The 17,677-nt window shown below is 36.2% G+C and overlaps 1 protein-coding gene across 1 annotated transcript in view; it reads right to left on the bottom strand.

Moving 5' to 3' along the window:
* EYS (eyes shut homolog) overlaps positions 1-17,677 on the bottom strand; it is a 1,965,296-nt gene that overhangs the window by 467,305 nt on the left and 1,480,314 nt on the right. Inside the window, 1 exon segment of the mRNA XM_066360293.1 lies at positions 7,085-7,317. Within this exon segment, the coding sequence (XP_066216390.1) occupies positions 7,085-7,317 (233 nt within the window).

Raw genomic sequence — 17,677 nt, 5'->3', positions numbered from 1 at the left:
TTAGAAAACAGGATTAAAAGAGTTTTCATCCTATTCCCTAATTTATTAAAATTACGGTACAATTTTTTTTTCTATCTTATTCTCCTACCCACTGTAATTCTCTCTAAATTCTATTCTCAGATTCATCATTTTAAGAAAACTATGCTCATCACTATGTCTTTTTCCTAACATTCTTCCCCTTCACGTATTTGCTTATTCTAATTCCTTCAACTCATCCTTTCAAGTATCTTTCAGATAAGCTGTTTATGGTGTGCTGACAGGAGGAAGGGCAACAAAAATTTTTGCTAAAATATTCTGCAATATAAATGAATAAAAATGTTATGAATTAAAGGAGAAAACAGAAAATAGGAGAGTGGTGAGAAGAGAGAAGAAAAATATCATAAGAATTTTAAAGAGAAGTTATGTTCAATTTTAAGGTGTGTGTGTGTATGTGTGCGTGTCTGTATGTATACATGCATGCCCAGGTGTGCTATGAAAGCCTTGTGTGAATGATTATAGTTTTGGGTGGAAATGAACTAGAGACCCATTGCTTGGGATCTTGGTGGATTGTATAATAGAAGTGTAAGGTAAAAGATGGCTATGGCTTTCCTTGTCCCTCTCCTTCTTCTCCTGCTCAAGCAGTGGATCAGCATATCATTGAGGTTTTGCCAATTAGACAATTTCAAAGTGTATTTTGGGACTCTTGAGCAAGCAGCTTGAGCAAGCGACTTAGACATGGTGACAGTATGAGCCCCTGTTCAGTGGTGGCTAAGCTTGTTCTTGCATGAGTCTCTCTCTACTTTCTGTTAACTAGTCCTCCAGAGTATTTTTCAGTGTGCGTTTTACCAGCAGTTTCCAATATTTTCCCTCAATTCTATGAACACCAGGTATCCATCTGAAAACTTCCTTTCTTATTATATTGATAGTACCATGTAAATCCCCAAGGAATGATCACAGGTCCTGTTGGCAGAATAATGGCACCCCATAGATGTCCTACTACCTAGGTTATGCATCTGATACTTTACATACGAATACAAAGGAGCATGAAGGATGCAGCTGGAATTAAAGCAGCTAATCAGCTGCCAGTGAGAAACCCTGATTTATTCTAATGAGCTCCCTGTAATCATAATGGTCTTTAATATACAAAAGGGAGGTGAAAGAGTAGATCAAATGATGTGATATGAAAAAACTAGACACATGCTTGTTTTCTTTGCAGGAGAAGGAAGGGGGCCCTCAGCTGAAGGCCTCTAAAAGCAGAAAAGGCAAGGAAATAGCTTCTCCTCTGGAACTTCCAAGAAAAAACATAGGCAACACCTTGATTTTAACCCATTGAGAACTGTGCCAGACTTCTCAGCTACAGACCTTGAAGATAATAAATTTGTGTGGTGGAAGTCACAAAGTAGTGTGATAGTTAATTATGGAAGCAATAGAGACTAACATAGGTCCCGGTAAGACACTGCTGGGAAATGCCAGCTGACCTTTGAATTATACTTTCCTTCCTCTCCTGCACCCCCCATTGCACACCCTGCATTACCAACTACTTGCAAACTTAAAGGCAAAGTTGAACTTTGTACTACCTCCAGCGACTACCTCCATGTGTTTTACATGGTAGGAGTTCAACTAATGTTTATTTAATTGAAGGTGTTCAATTATAGGGAAATAAATAAATGTTAAGGCAATAAAGAAGACAAAATGTCATCTTTTTTGATAGATGGAAGGGTATATATATCCCTTCGTCTTACCAGATGGAAACTTCTGGATTATTTCTAATGTAAATAGACTGAGGTACATCTAGTTACATATTTACTAGCTTCAGGATGGGGAGAGAGCTGTCTTTTTCTACCAGTAGTTCTCCTTGTTGGAGAATGCAGCAACTAACATTGGAGAAGACCACAGAAGATTGAAGCCTTCAGCTCATCCCTTGCCTTCAAAAACGAGATGCCCTGTCTTTGATAATGAGCATTCTTGAGTTCCTTCAGCCCTTGTCCTTGACTTCAATTCACATTCATTTGCAACCTATCATCTTAATATTTCAGCAGTTGTCATTACCTAGTAAACATGCTGCCTTGCTCTCTGATTTGAAAGATAGATTTTCAGACATGGGCATTATGTTTGAAAAGGCCAACACCTATTTCTTGGTTCTTTTCTAATAATGTAGACTAGACTATCAGTTCTCTGGAGAGGAGATAAATTACTATTATGAGTTGATTAATGCTTTGTTTCTCTGTCTACTTAGCTCTGGAATGTCTGACATTTAGCAACCTGATCTAAAGTTCATAAGTAAATTCAGACTACTCTAACACAGCTTTAAAATAATTCCAGTTACGGTAAAACCAAGGGCATCTATTAAGGCAGTCTTTTAAAAAATATATATAACAAGACAAAACACCTCATAAATCCTCTCATTTTTATTTCCCGGTTTGTAATTTACTTAGTACAGTTGACCTTTAAGCATATATGGAATATATACAGACAGGATTTCAAATAAAACAAAAGATTTCCTGGTTTTAATGTACGGCATTTAAATACTTCTTTTACTGCACTATTTATAAAACTTTTATAGAACACTAAAAAGTATGGGGCTGTTTAAAAATGTTAATCCTATAATTAATAGTCAGAGGCATACGCTTTCCCCCAGCACATGGCACTGATATTCTAAATCTGTCACTCTGAACTTTACAGTAGGAGATGACCATCTGCCTGCATGCAGCCATCTAAAACAAAGCAAGACTACGTGCTCTTATGTTTTCCCTGGTGAGATGTGGGATCATTATGGTAAAGTAGTCAACAAGGTTTAGCTCATATGAATTAAGATAACATGTGTTGAGAGAAAAAAAAGAGCGTATTAAATCAGACTGATTCTATAAGTCAGTGTTATTATGTGATTGGTTATGGATGATTTGATAAAGTAAGAGCACATGATGTAATGCTAAGTTGATAGGAAATATGAGTATGGGTGACTCATTACTGGGCCCCATAACACTAAAAATCCTTTCTCTGTGTTGCTGAATCTAATGTTATTTTAGTTAAGGCATATACTTAATTTACAACTCCATTTTTCTGTGAAAAAAAATCAAAGTTGTTAAAATGAAATACTTTAGCATTCCTTCAAGCTTAAAAATATTAACTTTAAATATAAAAAAGGAGCCAGGCTATAAAGATAAATAAATATCTATCATGTCTTTACATTTAGATACCTATGCAATTACACACACACACACACATTTTTTTTTTCAGAGAGTCAGGATCTTTCATTATCTATGCCTAGAGTTTTTCTGAAATTCAAATTTTCTTTATCTACTTCCTATATTTTAGTGTTACTGAAATATCCACTCTGATACGGTTCTTTTAGGGTCACCTAATAAACTTTTCAGACTGATTTCAGGTAGGTTAAGACAAAGCCTTCTTCATAAAATTTTCTTAGATAAACATTAACTCCTTTGGTTTTCTGATTTTGAAAATTTCAGTTTTTAAAGAAAACGCTCTTTTCTTCCTTCAATAAACATTTATTTTATTTTTTTGACAGAGACAGAGGGAGAGTCAGAGAGGAACAGATAGGGACAGACAGACAGAAAGGCAGAGATATGAGAAGCATCAATTCTTTGTTGCAGCATCTTAGTTGTTCATTGATTGCTTTCCCATATGTGCCTTGATGTGGTGGGGCTACAGCAGAGCGAGTAACCCCTTGCTGAAGCCAGCGTCCTTGGGCTCAAGCCAGTGACTTTGGGCTCAAGCCAGTGTGTGTATTTTTCTGAAGCTGGAAACGGGGAGAGACAGTCAGACAGACTCCCGCATGCGCCCGACCGGGATCCACCCGGCATGCCCACCAGGGGCAACGCTCTGCCCACCAGGGGGCAATGCCCTGCCCCTCCGGGGGGGTCGCTCTGCCGCGACCAGAGCCACTCTAGCGCCTGGGGCAGAGGCCAAGGAGCCATCCCCAGCGGGCCATCTTTGCTCCCATGGAGCCTTGGCTGCGGGAGGGGAAGAGAGAGAGAGGGGAAGGAGAGGGGGGGGGAGAAGCAAATGGGCGCTTCTCCTATGTGCCCTGGCCGGGAATCGAACCCGGGTCCCCCGCACGCCAGGCCGACGCTCTACCGCTGAGCCAACCGGCCAGGGCCAATAAACATACTTTTTATGAATAAATGAGTGATAACATTTAGAAATTTCATGTCATGCCATTGTGTTAAACTGATTGTCTAACTAGGGCAGCAATAGAACATGGTGATTAAATGTGAAGTCTGAAGTTAGGCAAGATTTTCTTTAATGCTGTCTCGACCATATGCAAGTTGTGTCACCTTCAACAACTAAGTTAACAACTCTGGGCCTTAGATTTCTCATTTGTATAAGAGGGTAATTTAGAGCGCTTACTTCAGCTAGGTTATTATATATGTTGAGGGTTAGGTGAAATAAGATTCATGAATCACTCAGTGTGGTACCTGGTAAATCAGTACTCTTTACAATGATACATAAATTTCATTCCGGAAGCAGGAATTCATATAGTTTAAATGTTGAATGTACTCAAAAGGAACTCAACTAAGAAATATTTTTCATAGCAATCTATTAGTAAATTATTGCAATATACACAGGTATGTTATGTATATATATTATATATATAGAGAGAGAGAGAAAGAAAGAGAGAGAGAGAGAGAGAGAGAGAGGAAGAGAGAGAATCTGACTTTGATTGATTTAGGGACTGTTCATCCATAGCTAGATTTTTACCAGGTAGTTGAATTACATTGAAATTGGCATACAATACTCTTTGTTGAAATCTACTCTTAAAAATTGTGGCATGTGACCAACCTGGATAATGCTATAAAAAGTCTTATTATGGTATTAGGTTCCTGAGTCATGAGCCTTAGGTAGTAGTCATTATCTGTCCATCTGGATTCTAAGATACATATCAGCAGAGCATCAGATTAAAAATATAAACCTGTTCTTAGCTCTCTTTATAATTGAAAGAAGGAAGGTACTTAATTTCAATTTAGGGAGTAAATGGTTAAAAGTAAATACTGATAATTTTTAACATTTAGATATACTATTTCCAATTCTAAAAATGTACATCGCATCACATTCTAATTACTTTATCAAAATACTTCTCCCCAATGGAGGCAGAAACAAAGTTACAGGTAGTACTGTCATGGCTGCTAATCTAACAAGTCCTTTTCCATGTATTTTATTTAGTGCAGCATAAATCTTAGATGTCATTGACTTAAAGTTTGTTTAAGAAAAACAATTCTGATCTTGGTAATAATCATTTACTCACAGTAAATATTTTTTACTTTGAAATAAATAATCTATAATGGATTACCTAATTTTAGCAACCCATTAGCATCTAATTTATTAGTTTTAAAATATTATAAATTCAACAGGAAAAAAGGTTAAAAATATAAGAGGTAGAAAGTGAATAATAACATTGAACAGATAAAATATTCCCAGCAATGTGCAAATGTGCATATAGATCAGAGATTCTTTTCCTGAGATCAGTTTCCTATATTCTGTCACGCCAAACACCAAATATAACTAAATCTTAGCCAAGCCTTGAATTTAACTCCATATAATCCTGAATTGCTTCTTTTCTGAAGGAAAGTATAGGTCACTATCTGAGTGTTAAAGCTACTGAGTAAGATGTTAGGACGAAGCATTGGGAATTCTGTGGAAGAGATAGGAATTATGGCTAGAAGGTCATTCATAGTCTAATATGTGTGGTTGACCAAGAAATATACTCAGTAACTAAGGACTTCTCTTTTTAGAACATCAGTTTCACCACTGTCAGTAAATTGAGATTGAACTAAAAACATTAAAATATGAAAGTATAGTTGAAGAAAGGTAAAGAAGGTATTTTTCTAAGACTCAACCTAGCATGAAATTAAAGAAAGATAAAATTCTCTCAGAGTTTTAAATGGTTAAATGTGGATCTAAAAGAGCTTGACAACCCAAATTATGTCACTGGAATTCTATTCACAGAATGTAATATAAGTGGTCTCAGGCTGTAGCAGAAGGCAAGTCTCATGATATTTACAGACATAAGAAATAGCCATTCAAAAATTAAGCAATAGTGGTATGTCTTCAAAAGCATTTTACAGTTAAAAAATAGGCTTTAAGGACACAGTGTTTTATAATGAATACAAAAATAGACTGTATTTCCATTTTTGTGCTTTTTACTGTGTTTACTTGCTTACTTGGCTGAATACTAAAACATTCACGGAAGTCGCACAAGGTCACTTAGGAAGAAGAGGTGAATAACATACACACATATCTTTGAATTAGGGTTTGAAGGTTTTACATGCTGGTACTAAAAAAAGGAGTTATTTAACACAGTCTTGGATAAATAATGATATTCTTTGCCATCTAAATCATTATCCAATAGTAATCCTCATCTCACTTCCTCAACTTAAAATCAGTGATTAACTTTGCATAGGAAACAATGACACTTTTCAGCTCTTAGTGAAGGAACATGCAGTCAGCTGTCTCATACTCTAATGTCTTCGTAATCTGCCCAGAGCGTTTCTGCCTGAAGGTGCCCAGCATGGCTTTAATCAACTGAGAAACTCTTAGGAGGCCACTACATGTTCACAATAGGACAATTTCCTTTTCATTCATAAATAACTCCATTAATGCTAAAATTATGCTCTTAAGCATCAAAAAATAATGTACTCTTCTTACACATCAAAATAATTTAAATATGGGTATCTGTTTATGAAAGATAAAAAAGTGATTTGATTAATAATTAAGCAATAAAAATAGTATTAATTAGAATCTAATTGTTTCTGTAGTGACAAGGATGGATACACCTCACTTTTAGAAGAAACTAGGTAAATTACACTACATCTGAATTTTAATTCTTATTTTGTGTGGCAATTGAAAATATATTTTGAATAGCAATCCTAACCAAAAAGTAAAAAAAAATTAAAAACATCTTAGTTTCACCTCTACATTATTGAACTGAAAATGCTCTATCAGAATTTTTTTTTTTTAAGTAAAATTATGCAGATGTTTCTTGTTTGCCTTAGTATCCATCAGCGTGTTAACAATAGGTTTCAATTTTCTTCCTCCCTCTGGAGAAGATTTTAAAAAGAAATATAGAAGAATGATGAAGATCGATTACCTTGTTCACAGAAACGGCCGGTGAAATGCAGTGGACAGTCACACTGAAATGAGAAGACATCACTTGAGAGGAAGACAGGACGGCACGTGCCTCCATTGTGACACACAGCCCCCTGGCACACAGATGGCGCTGCCGGAGGGGGGCTGGGGGAAGCCCCCACAGCGTCCACCCCTTCTGTCCCACCAGAAGGAGCAACCAAAGAGGGTGCTGCAGACAGAGTAGAATCCTGGGATCTAGGTTTACAAACAGATCAGAAAACACAATGTAAGTAAAAGTATCAGGAACTTAAATAGACATAACAGACACTTTGGTTTAATGTAAGGTGGGGGGGGGGTAGGCCCTCTAACATTTAACTGAGGGCAGATAGAATTACTATGTTTATTTTACCATTGTGGGCTTTATAAATGCTGGGAATGTCTGAGCCACAGAATGTGTCACTGGGTGAATTGTGATGCTGCAGTCAATTACGTGTTTCTGAGAAGCTGCTTTAATTTCTTCAAAGTAGTAAAAACCTGGATATATCGGGCTCCATAAACCTAAGAGTCAGTTTTGTGTAAAGCAATTAAAATTTGGGCTAAACATAGTTCTACTTTGGTTAATGTAGAGCAAAATCATTTTTAGGTTGATTGTTAGAAATATGTATTCCTCAAAGTGACTTGCATTCATTTGTAAGAGGTACCCAAGAGGTATTCTAGAAATGCTTACACATGATTCCTTAATATTTTTTTTCACAAATTACACTACCGGTCTAATTTTTCTTCCATAATAAATGATGACCAAAAAACCAATTCCCTTTGAATTAAATTGAAATTCATTTCTTTTACATTCAAAGGCTCTTGATAATTGAAATCCTCTACACTTTCCAGCTTATTTTATCATGATTCCTCATAAATACCTTAACTTCTCTCAAACCAAAGGAGATCACTGTTAAAAGGCCCTGAGCTCCCCAAATTTGGAAATTTGTTCACGTCACTTTCTATGCATCATTGTTCCTCTCCTCATTGAAAGTGCCAACTCCAGCTCTGTATTATTTTCCCCACACAGCCTTCTTGGTTGCTCCTGGCCCACCAAGATGAAATTGATGCTGCTGCCATCTCTGAAACGCTGTAACATATGGTACCACTGCTCAGATGTTTCCCACCTGCTTGTCGTGTAGTTATTGCTTTATGCACAGCCATGCTTGCTCGGCTATCCACTGGCCATTGTTTCTCCACCCCCCTCCACGCACAGATTCCTCACTTTGGCAGAATTCCTTATTCAGAGTATACACTTTATAAATATTGGTTAAATTAATGTCTTCCGTGTACCCCTGAGTGTTACGTACTGTTTGGGAAGCAGTGCTTTTGTCATTTTCATTTGATATAATCATTAAGAGCATTAACTTGTCAATGTGAAAAGTCTTGCTGCAATGTAAGTTATCAGAATTTAACTGGGTATATTTCTGTTTTGTCGTGCCTGTTGTGTATTAATTTGATATCATTTCTAATCAACTTTTTAGATAAAAAATAAAGTTGAGGCCCTGGCCAGTTGGCTCAGCAGTAGAATGTTGGCCTGGCGTGTGGAAGTCCGGGGTTCGATTTCCAGTCAGGGCACACAGGAAAAACACCCATCTGCTTCTTCACCCCTCCCCCCTTTCTTTTCTCTCTGTCTCTCTCTTCCCCTCCCCCAGCCAAGGTTCCATTGGAGCAAAGTTGGCCTGAGAGCTGAGGATGGCTCCATGGCTTCCACCTCAGGCACTAGAATGGCTCTGGTTGCAATGGAGCAATGGCCCAGATGGGCAAAGCATCGCACCCTAGTGGGTTTGCTGGGTGTATTCCGGTCAGGCACATGTGGGAGTCTGTCTCTCTGTCTCTGCACTTCTCACTTCAGAAAAAAAAACACAAAAAAATAATAATAAAGTTGCTTTGAAGAGTGAAGTTGTTCTGACCTGGAATGAAGTTGTTTTTAAGAGTCAAGTTGTTTTGATAGAAGCATAGAGTAAGCTGTGTCAGGATGTCAGCTTCTCGTCTGTTGTCACTGATGACACTCAGCAGCTCAGGTGCAGAGGAGCATCAGAGGAAGCTTATCTAATAAAGTATTTGGAGAAGCCACTATGACAATAGTTCATTTAGACTACAAATACCTAGAGTGTGTACAGACTATTCCAGAGTGTTTAGCCTGGGCAGGGTTACCCTTTACTGATCCAAAGAGCTCTGTGAAGACCTTTGGGGCTTTCACTCCCACTGAGGTAAAAATGACTCTTGCTGGCAGTGGTGGAAGCCATGCAGTGGCCCTACAAAGGACAGCTTGCCTGTCAACACTATCCCTGTCATTCCCTAACAAAGTGCTCTGCCAACAAGGGACTTTTACTTTTCCACTGGCACCTGGACATTAGCTCTTGATTGACCATGTCATTTCTCCTGAGTACCAACTTGTATAAAGATACACCTTCACTAAATACGGAGTCTATTCTTTTTACCTTTTTTGGCCTGGAATAATAATGTAATATCATTGCTTTGGAGTACAGGTGTATTTCAGAGATATTGTGGGTTCAGTTTCAGACCCCTGAAATAAACTGAGTATTGTAATAAAGTGAGTTGCAATGTTTTTGGCTGGTGCATGGTCTTGCCTTCAATATGTAAAAAACCTCAACATCTGTAAAGTACAATAAAGTGAATAAAATGAGGTATTCCTGTACGTTATTTCTTTTGGCTGGTTAGGAGACATTATCCTGCATGCTATTGGCTTGTGAAATTAATATAATTCCTGCAGTGGACCTGTGTTAAATGAAACATTGGGAAAAACAAAGGCAGTATGTGAGCATAATTTTGTCTGCAAAACAAAACATTGTTAAAAGATAAAATGTTGGCAAAGAGTTCAGTTCAAGCTATTCTTTCTGATTGACCTTATTTATTTTTGTGTCTGCTATGTATATGTATGTTAACATTGGAATAAAAATAAAACTGAGGAGAATGAAATAAAAAAAACATTTACTAAAAATAGTGTTAATGTGCTAGTCAGTTCTTTTTGCTTACAATCATTTTATAATCCAAAATTATTCTTTATGGTATTTATTACAGATTACAACCATATTTTAATTTTTATGATTGTTTAAACCTGACTCACTTCTCTTTTCTCTGGACTGAAATTTCCATGAAGGACAAATGGATCACCTCCGCTCTCTTCTTCATCTTATCCCTATTAATGCTTGACCTCAAGTATGCTCTCAAAGAAATATTTCATAATAAATAGAAATCCTTTTTTTTTTTTAAACATGCAATGTACCACACTACTAACAAGAAAAATAACGAGTAAAAAAAATTTTTTTTCTTTTTGGGGTCAATTTCATAACTCTATTATATAGTTTTTTGGTTTTGTAAACAATATAAATTCTAAAACTTTTCATGCAGTCTTACATCAATTTTGTCTGATTTCAATCTATTAGATTAGCATACTTTTCTCCAGTTGCACTCATGAGTTTGTCCCTTTAAAGTAACTTCTGTCAATATAAACGGCAATGCCAATTTGAATTACATGGGATTTATTACTCAGTATTCTGAATTCTAACTTAATTTTTAGTTTTAGTGTTTTGAATGATTTCATCATTTCATCTGACTTTTGCCATGGTCTTCATAAACTGCATTCAATCATTTTTTTCTCAGGAATAAATTAGACTGAATTAAAAGTCACTACTTCTTTCTCCTACGGTAGCTGTTCCGGGAACCCATGTCTCACCTGAAAAAATCAGTATGTTGCATATTTCCACTGCTAATGGATTTACACAAAAATAACTACTACAATTGAGCCATCAATTAAAACATAAGATCATTAATAAATGTTGAAAACATCCTATGTTATTAGGGTTAACTTTTATACCTGATATATTATTATTTATAGTCCTTGCTTTGAGTATATTTATTTTTATAATTATAAATACATAATTAATTTATCAATTTTAGAATTTAGAATTAAAATAAAATTTATTCAAGTTATTATATATTTTAACCAAAAATTTTCTGGTTGTTAAAATTTTAAATTTATTTTTACAGAAAAATTTTAAAGTATCAAATGAATGTGGATGTTTATTAAATACAACTAGAAGATGGTCATACTAATATTAGCAATGTAAAAAAAGTATTAACATTATAATTCCCTTTAATTCTAAAATCATGATGAATGAATGTTTAGAAATAAAGCAAGACTCAGGGGTTTTCAAAATTGTTTTTTAAACAATATTGCAAAAACTGGGCTTTTTTGCTTTTCTCATCTAAATAGTTGAATTACTATTAAATCCAAAATAGTAAGTGTGAAGAATCTGCTTGATTGCCTGTTGGGTAACTTTGGATAAGAATACAATAATGAAGGAGCCACTGTTATAACAAGTAATAAACTCTCAACAACTCTTTCTGAATGACTTAACAATTGAATAAAATATGCTAATTTTACTCAAAATGAAGCCTGATCCTTAGAGATAGACATTTTAAAAAGACAGTGATTTCTGCCTGACCAGGCGGTAGCGCAGTGGATAGAGCATTGGACTGGGATGTGGAAGGACCCAGGTTTGAGACCCCGAGGTCGCCAGCTTGAGCGCGGGCTCATCTGGCTTGAGCAAAAAGCTCACCAGCTTGGACCCAGGGTTGCTGGCTCCAGCAAGGGGTTACTCAGTCTGCTGAAGGCCCACGGTCAAGGCATATACGAGAAAGCAATCAATGAACAACTAAGAAGTCGCAATGCGCAACGAAAAACTAATGATTGATGCTTCTCATCTGTCTCCATTCCTGTCTGTCTGTCCCTGTCTATCCCCCCCCCCCTCTGTCTCTCTAAAAAAATAAATTAAAAAAAAAAACAACTTAAAAAAAAAAAGACAGTGATTTCTGATAATCTTGGAAGGGCTCTAGGTGGAACAAGATAGCAGACCCTCCACTCACTGTCTCATTCCTGCTGTTCTCGCTCTTTAGGGGCTCTGTAGAGTCCCTTGGGTAGCAGCAGCGAGCAGCTCACATTGCTTCAGCCTGAGAGATTTTGCTTTTGTTAGCGGACATCTGTCTGGCCTCAGTGTCTTAGATGGAAGAGTGGGCTCACTCACAAGCGTGAATCCTCAAAGCTCTGCTTCATAGCAAAACAAGAGCATTTTTAGATCTTGATAAAGTATTAAAGAGAAACCAACTGAGCAAGAGGAATCTTGAGTTTGTAGCTATAGTAGTGAAGATGAAAGCAAAGTTTCCCAAACCATTGTTAATTAGATTATTAAAAGGGCATAAATAAATGTGTTATGACCTAGTCAACAAAAGACATATTTGATGTACAAATAATATAATGGATACCCTTTTTAAAAAAATGAGAATAATAGTATAAACACATATGCCATTCTACTTCATATGTTCACTTACTAGAATTTTCTTCTCTATTTATTTACCTAAAAATAATTCTTAGCAGGCTGTCCTGTAAGTAAGTCTAGTCTTCATTTTCCTTTTAAAAGCTGCAAAGTGTTATATAGTTTGATACACGTCATTGATTCTATCTGTTTGGAATTATTATATTTAAGTTGTTCTAGATTTTCCCCCTCATTATCTGGATCATAAACTCATTTTAATAGCTATATTGAGATCTAATTTATAGACATAGAGTGCACCTAGTAAAAGTGCAAGATTCAATAATCTTTAGTAAATTCAGAGTTGTGCAACTATCACAACAATCTAATTTCATATTTGTCATCCTAAAACCCCGTGCTCATTAGTAGTCACTCTACACCTCCCAGTTTCAATCGACTTCCTATCTCTATAGATTTGTCAATTTAGGATAATTCATATGAAAGGAATTATATAATATGCGGTCATTTATGACTTAGTGTAATGCTCTCAAGGTTTATCCAAGTGTTTGCATGTAACAGAACTTTTCCCCCTTTTATTATTGATAGGTATACACCACCTTTTATACATCTGTTAATTTGTTCATGATCACTTTTAGCTGTTTTGACATTTTGGCTATTATAAACAATGTCACTATGAACATTCATGCTGATGATTTTCTCTGGATGTTATGTTTTTATTTCTTTTGGGGATACACCTCAGTAGAATTGATACATTATGTATCCTATGTTTAATATTTTGAACAACGGTCAAACTATTTCCAAAGAGGCTGCTCCATTTCACAATCCTATCAGCAAAACATGAGCATTCCGATTTCACCATATCATTCTCTACTAGTTCTAAGATTTATGTTGTCTTTAGTTTGAGCTAATATCTTTGAAAATAATTAATTATAGTAAAGTTTAAGAGCATTACAACACAAAAAAATGTTTGCTATTTAAAATGTATTTAATTGGCATGATTATAGTAAAAAGAAAATAGGTAAAATTACTTAATACATGTAAAAATTCTCATTTGCCATTCAAAGTAAGAATTAGATATCAAAACAACAAATTATGCATGGAAAACTCAATCTGAATGAACATTACATCAAGTGTTACTCTTCTCTTTTTTTAATATAACATTTTGCAATAAAAAGAATCAAATCCTAACAATTAATGCAATGAAATTTAACATTTTAAGACAAGTAAATTAATTCACTATTAACAGAATAGTGTGATTTTCAATAGATCTTGTTTTTACATTTTCCTTTTTTTTTTTTTTTAAAGTGAGAGGAGGGGAAATACAGAGACAGACACATGCATGTGCCCCGACCAGGATCCACGAGCAACCTTCATCTGGGGCTGATGCTCTGCCCATATAGGGTCATGCTTACAATTGAGCTATTTTTAGCACCTGAGGTGGAGGCTTCATGGAGCCATCCTCAGTGCCCAGGGCCAACATGCTAAAATCAATCGAGCCATGGCTGTGGGAAAGGAACAGAGAAAGAGAGAAAGATAGAGATAAGGAGGAGTGGGGAGAAGCAGATGGTTACTTCTCCTGTGTGCCCTGACTGGGAGTCAAACCCAGGATTTTCACATGCTGGGTCGATGCTCTACTGCTAAGCCAACTGGCCATGGCCATGCTTTTACATTTTCTAAATTTTTCTCACTAAAGGAATACATTTCTCATTCTCACAATTTTCTGTTCTTTAGCTATTAAATATTTATGAGTAGGGCTCCTTAAACCACAAGTATTCTCACATAAATGATGTTCACAGAATCAATGTGTTAGGTAGGACCTGTACCCTAGGGCAGTGGTTCCCAATCTTTTTTGGGCCACGGACCGATTTAATATCAGAACATATTTTCACGGACCAGCCTTTAGGGTGGGATGGATAAATGTATCATGTCACTGAGACAAGCATCAAGAGTGCATCAAGAGTGCATCAAGAGTGGATGTAACAGAGGGAATCTGGTCATTTTTTAAAAATAAAACATCGTTCAGAGTTAAATATAAGTAAAATCGAAATAATGTAAGTTATTTATTCTTTCTCTGTGGACTGGTACCAAATGGCCACGGACCAGTACTGGTCTGCGGCCCAGGGGTTGGGGACCACTGACCTAGGGCATTCTAAACCACTGTTTCTCAGTATATAGGAAATTGTATTTAAAAAGCTCCCTTTGAGAGATTCTGATTCCTCTTTCTCATGCTAACCCTACTGAGAACTGTTTTTAATCACAGAGAGCATGCAAGATCTGCCCATCTTGATCCCACAGCCAAAAACTGGATAGGAATTAGATGATATTTTCTTTCTATATGCCAAATCTGGAATATCAGAAACCCTGAATTTCTTTCCTTTTCTTGTCTACCATGTCTCAAATTCTAGTTTTCTTTTTTTTTCTTAAACTAATATAAAATAGCTTCTACCTTTTATCAATTCTATGTTCATATTTCCTTTTCAGTATCTCTGCGTATAGGTCTTGATGTTCCTAATTCATCCTTCCCCCATTCCAATGCCAAAGATTATTCCAATTGAAAATGTACCTTCTTCCATAACTTGATTCCATCTTACCTTTTAGGTTTATCTACCTCCAATGCCTTAGTAAATTTTACATATATGTTCCAACCATATATTTTGTAATTTTTTCAATATTCCATGCCTTTTATATGTGAGGATTTCCTTGAAGTACACTTTTCCCTTAAAATATCTCTTTCTTCCTTTCTGACATGGTTTCAAAGTTATCATCACGAAATTTCATCTGGTGTCATTTAGAAATAATTAATTGCTTCCACATAAATTTTAGATTATACATAGATCCAACTAATGAGATAATACTAAATAATTCTTATGTTGCTGAAGTACAAAAAGTGAGAGTTCATATCCTCCTCCAAACCCAATACCACTCCATTTTCAGGAGCAATTAGTCTATGTTCCTTTTTGTACAGAAAAATATCCAGATTTATGAACATGTAATTTAGTTTTCTCTATTTATCAGTTTTTAAACAAGTGAAATTGTAATAGTAAGGATAATGTTAGTCCCTGTAGTAGGTACACCTTGAGATCTCAATAGCTTAGCAACACAGATATTCATTTCTGTCAATCAGCATAAGTGAAGGGAGGAGTTCTGCTCCCTGTAGTCACTCAATGACATTCAGGGATTTAGGTGACATAGGCTTTATTATCCTCAGCATATGGTTTCTGAGGTAGCTTTCAGTGTCACAGGCAAATACCCATATATGGAACAAAGTAAGCAAGGGGGGAAAGAAGAAGCACGGACAATTCTATTATACCCCAGCCCATTGGCCAGAACTTGGTCACATGGCCAAACACACTGAAAGGAAGCATGGGAAAACAATCTTGTTATAAGCCAGGAAGGCAGGAAAATTAGTTTGGTGAATATAGCTAGACTCTGCCATGGAAACCATGTTATAAATATTGCTTTCTTAAGAAAACCATAAAAAAATATATACTTGAATTTTTTTTCACTTCCAGTTACAAAATAGTGTGGATATCTTTTATTGACATTACACATAAGGAATGCTGAGAATTTTTTGTTTGTTTGTTTGTTTGTTTTGTTTATTTTTTATTTTCTGAAGCTGGAAACGGGGAGAGACAGACAGACTCCCGCATGCGCCCCACCGGGATCCACCCGGCACGCCCACCAGGGGCGATGATCTGCCCACCAGGGGGCAATGCTCTACCCCTCTGGGCCGTCGCTCTGCCGCGACAAGAGCCACTCTAGCGCCTGGGGCAGAGGCCAAGGAGCCATCCCCAGCGCCCGGGCCATCTTTGCTCCAATGGAGCCTTGGCTGCGGGAGGGGAAGAGAGAGACAGAGAGGAAGGGGGGGGATGGAGAAGCAAATGGGCGCTTCTCCTATGTGCCCTGGTCGGGAATCGAACCCGGGTCCCCCGCACGCCAGGCCGACGCTCTACCGCTGAGCCAACTGGCCAGGGCCTATGCTGAGAAATTTTAATGAGAGAAATTCTTAGTGTAAATATGTCATAGTATATTTACTCATTTCCCTATTGATAAACATTTATCAATATACTTTCAATATAATTTTTCAAATTTTATATATTGCAGTGAATTCATTGTATAAATATCTGTGAACACCTATGCTGAATATATTTGAATTATAAATATCTAGAGGTGAAAATTGTTGGGCCACATAAGTATGCCAAATTTGAATTTCAATATATGTCAAAAAAGCCTACATAAAATTAAACTCCTCAAATAGTTCCTGATTACCAAATTTCTAAAATCCCTCATCAAAATTTAATATCATCTTCATTTAAAGTTATACTTGCTTATGTTTTAAAACACTCTATTAAGTTTTCACGATCTTCTTTCTTACATACTGGTATATTATAATTTTCCTTCCTTATTTCTTAAAATTTTCAAGCATGAAATTCTTATTCTAAAGTAGTGATGATAATATCTGGTCTTTGCAGATATTATCCAAGCCACCCTCTCTTCCTTTTGCTAACTCCTCTCTCATAGTGCTTTTTTATTTTCCCTCAAATGTTTTGTCATTTTTCACTGTAGAATCCACAAGATGAAGATTTCCAAGACAGTCCTGGGATCTGTATCTGTGGGAAAATGAGGCTGAAGTGTAAGGCATTCCTGTCAAGAGAACTTGTGTTAGTTTTGTCCATCTTGAGGACACTTTCAACCTGGGCACATTATAATAATTTTTAACACTTTAAATAAATAAGAACCGGCATGTTTATATTATAGTTCCTAGTACCAAGTCATTGCTCAATAAGTATTTTGAATAAGTAAATGATATACTTATGGGTTTGGGTCACAAACCTCCATATCAAGCAAGTTTTTTTATTCCCCATGTGGATTCCATCATCCAATTTATAGAAAAGGCTACATATACTGTAGCTCAGACTGAAAATTGAGGCCAGTTCATGAATATTTGTTACATAATAAACACTGCCAATAATGAGCCAAAATATGCTGTAAAAGCTCTAAAGAAAAGGATTTCCCAAAACTATAATCATAAAGGAATCAAACTTGTCTTGTCACTTACTGACATGAGCAGGCAGAACTGTATTCTAAATTTCCAATCTCTAATTGTGAAGAAGGAATTTGTTAAAGACAATCTAGTTAAGCTATGGAATTCCAAATACACCTTGCCATTAAACAATCAGAATAGAATTTTGAATATCATTACAACTTGGTCACAGGGTTTCCCAGTAGGTGTGGATGTAAGTGAAGTAAAAGAATTGCACCTTGTCCTGCTTAAGAAAAAT

The sequence above is a fragment of the Saccopteryx leptura genome, chromosome 1, assembly GCF_036850995.1.
Source record: "Saccopteryx leptura isolate mSacLep1 chromosome 1, mSacLep1_pri_phased_curated, whole genome shotgun sequence".
NCBI classification, from domain to species: Eukaryota; Metazoa; Chordata; class Mammalia; order Chiroptera; family Emballonuridae; genus Saccopteryx; species Saccopteryx leptura.
The sequence above is the reverse complement of the archived record's forward strand: the minus strand, read 5'-3'. Positions and strand labels throughout refer to the sequence as shown.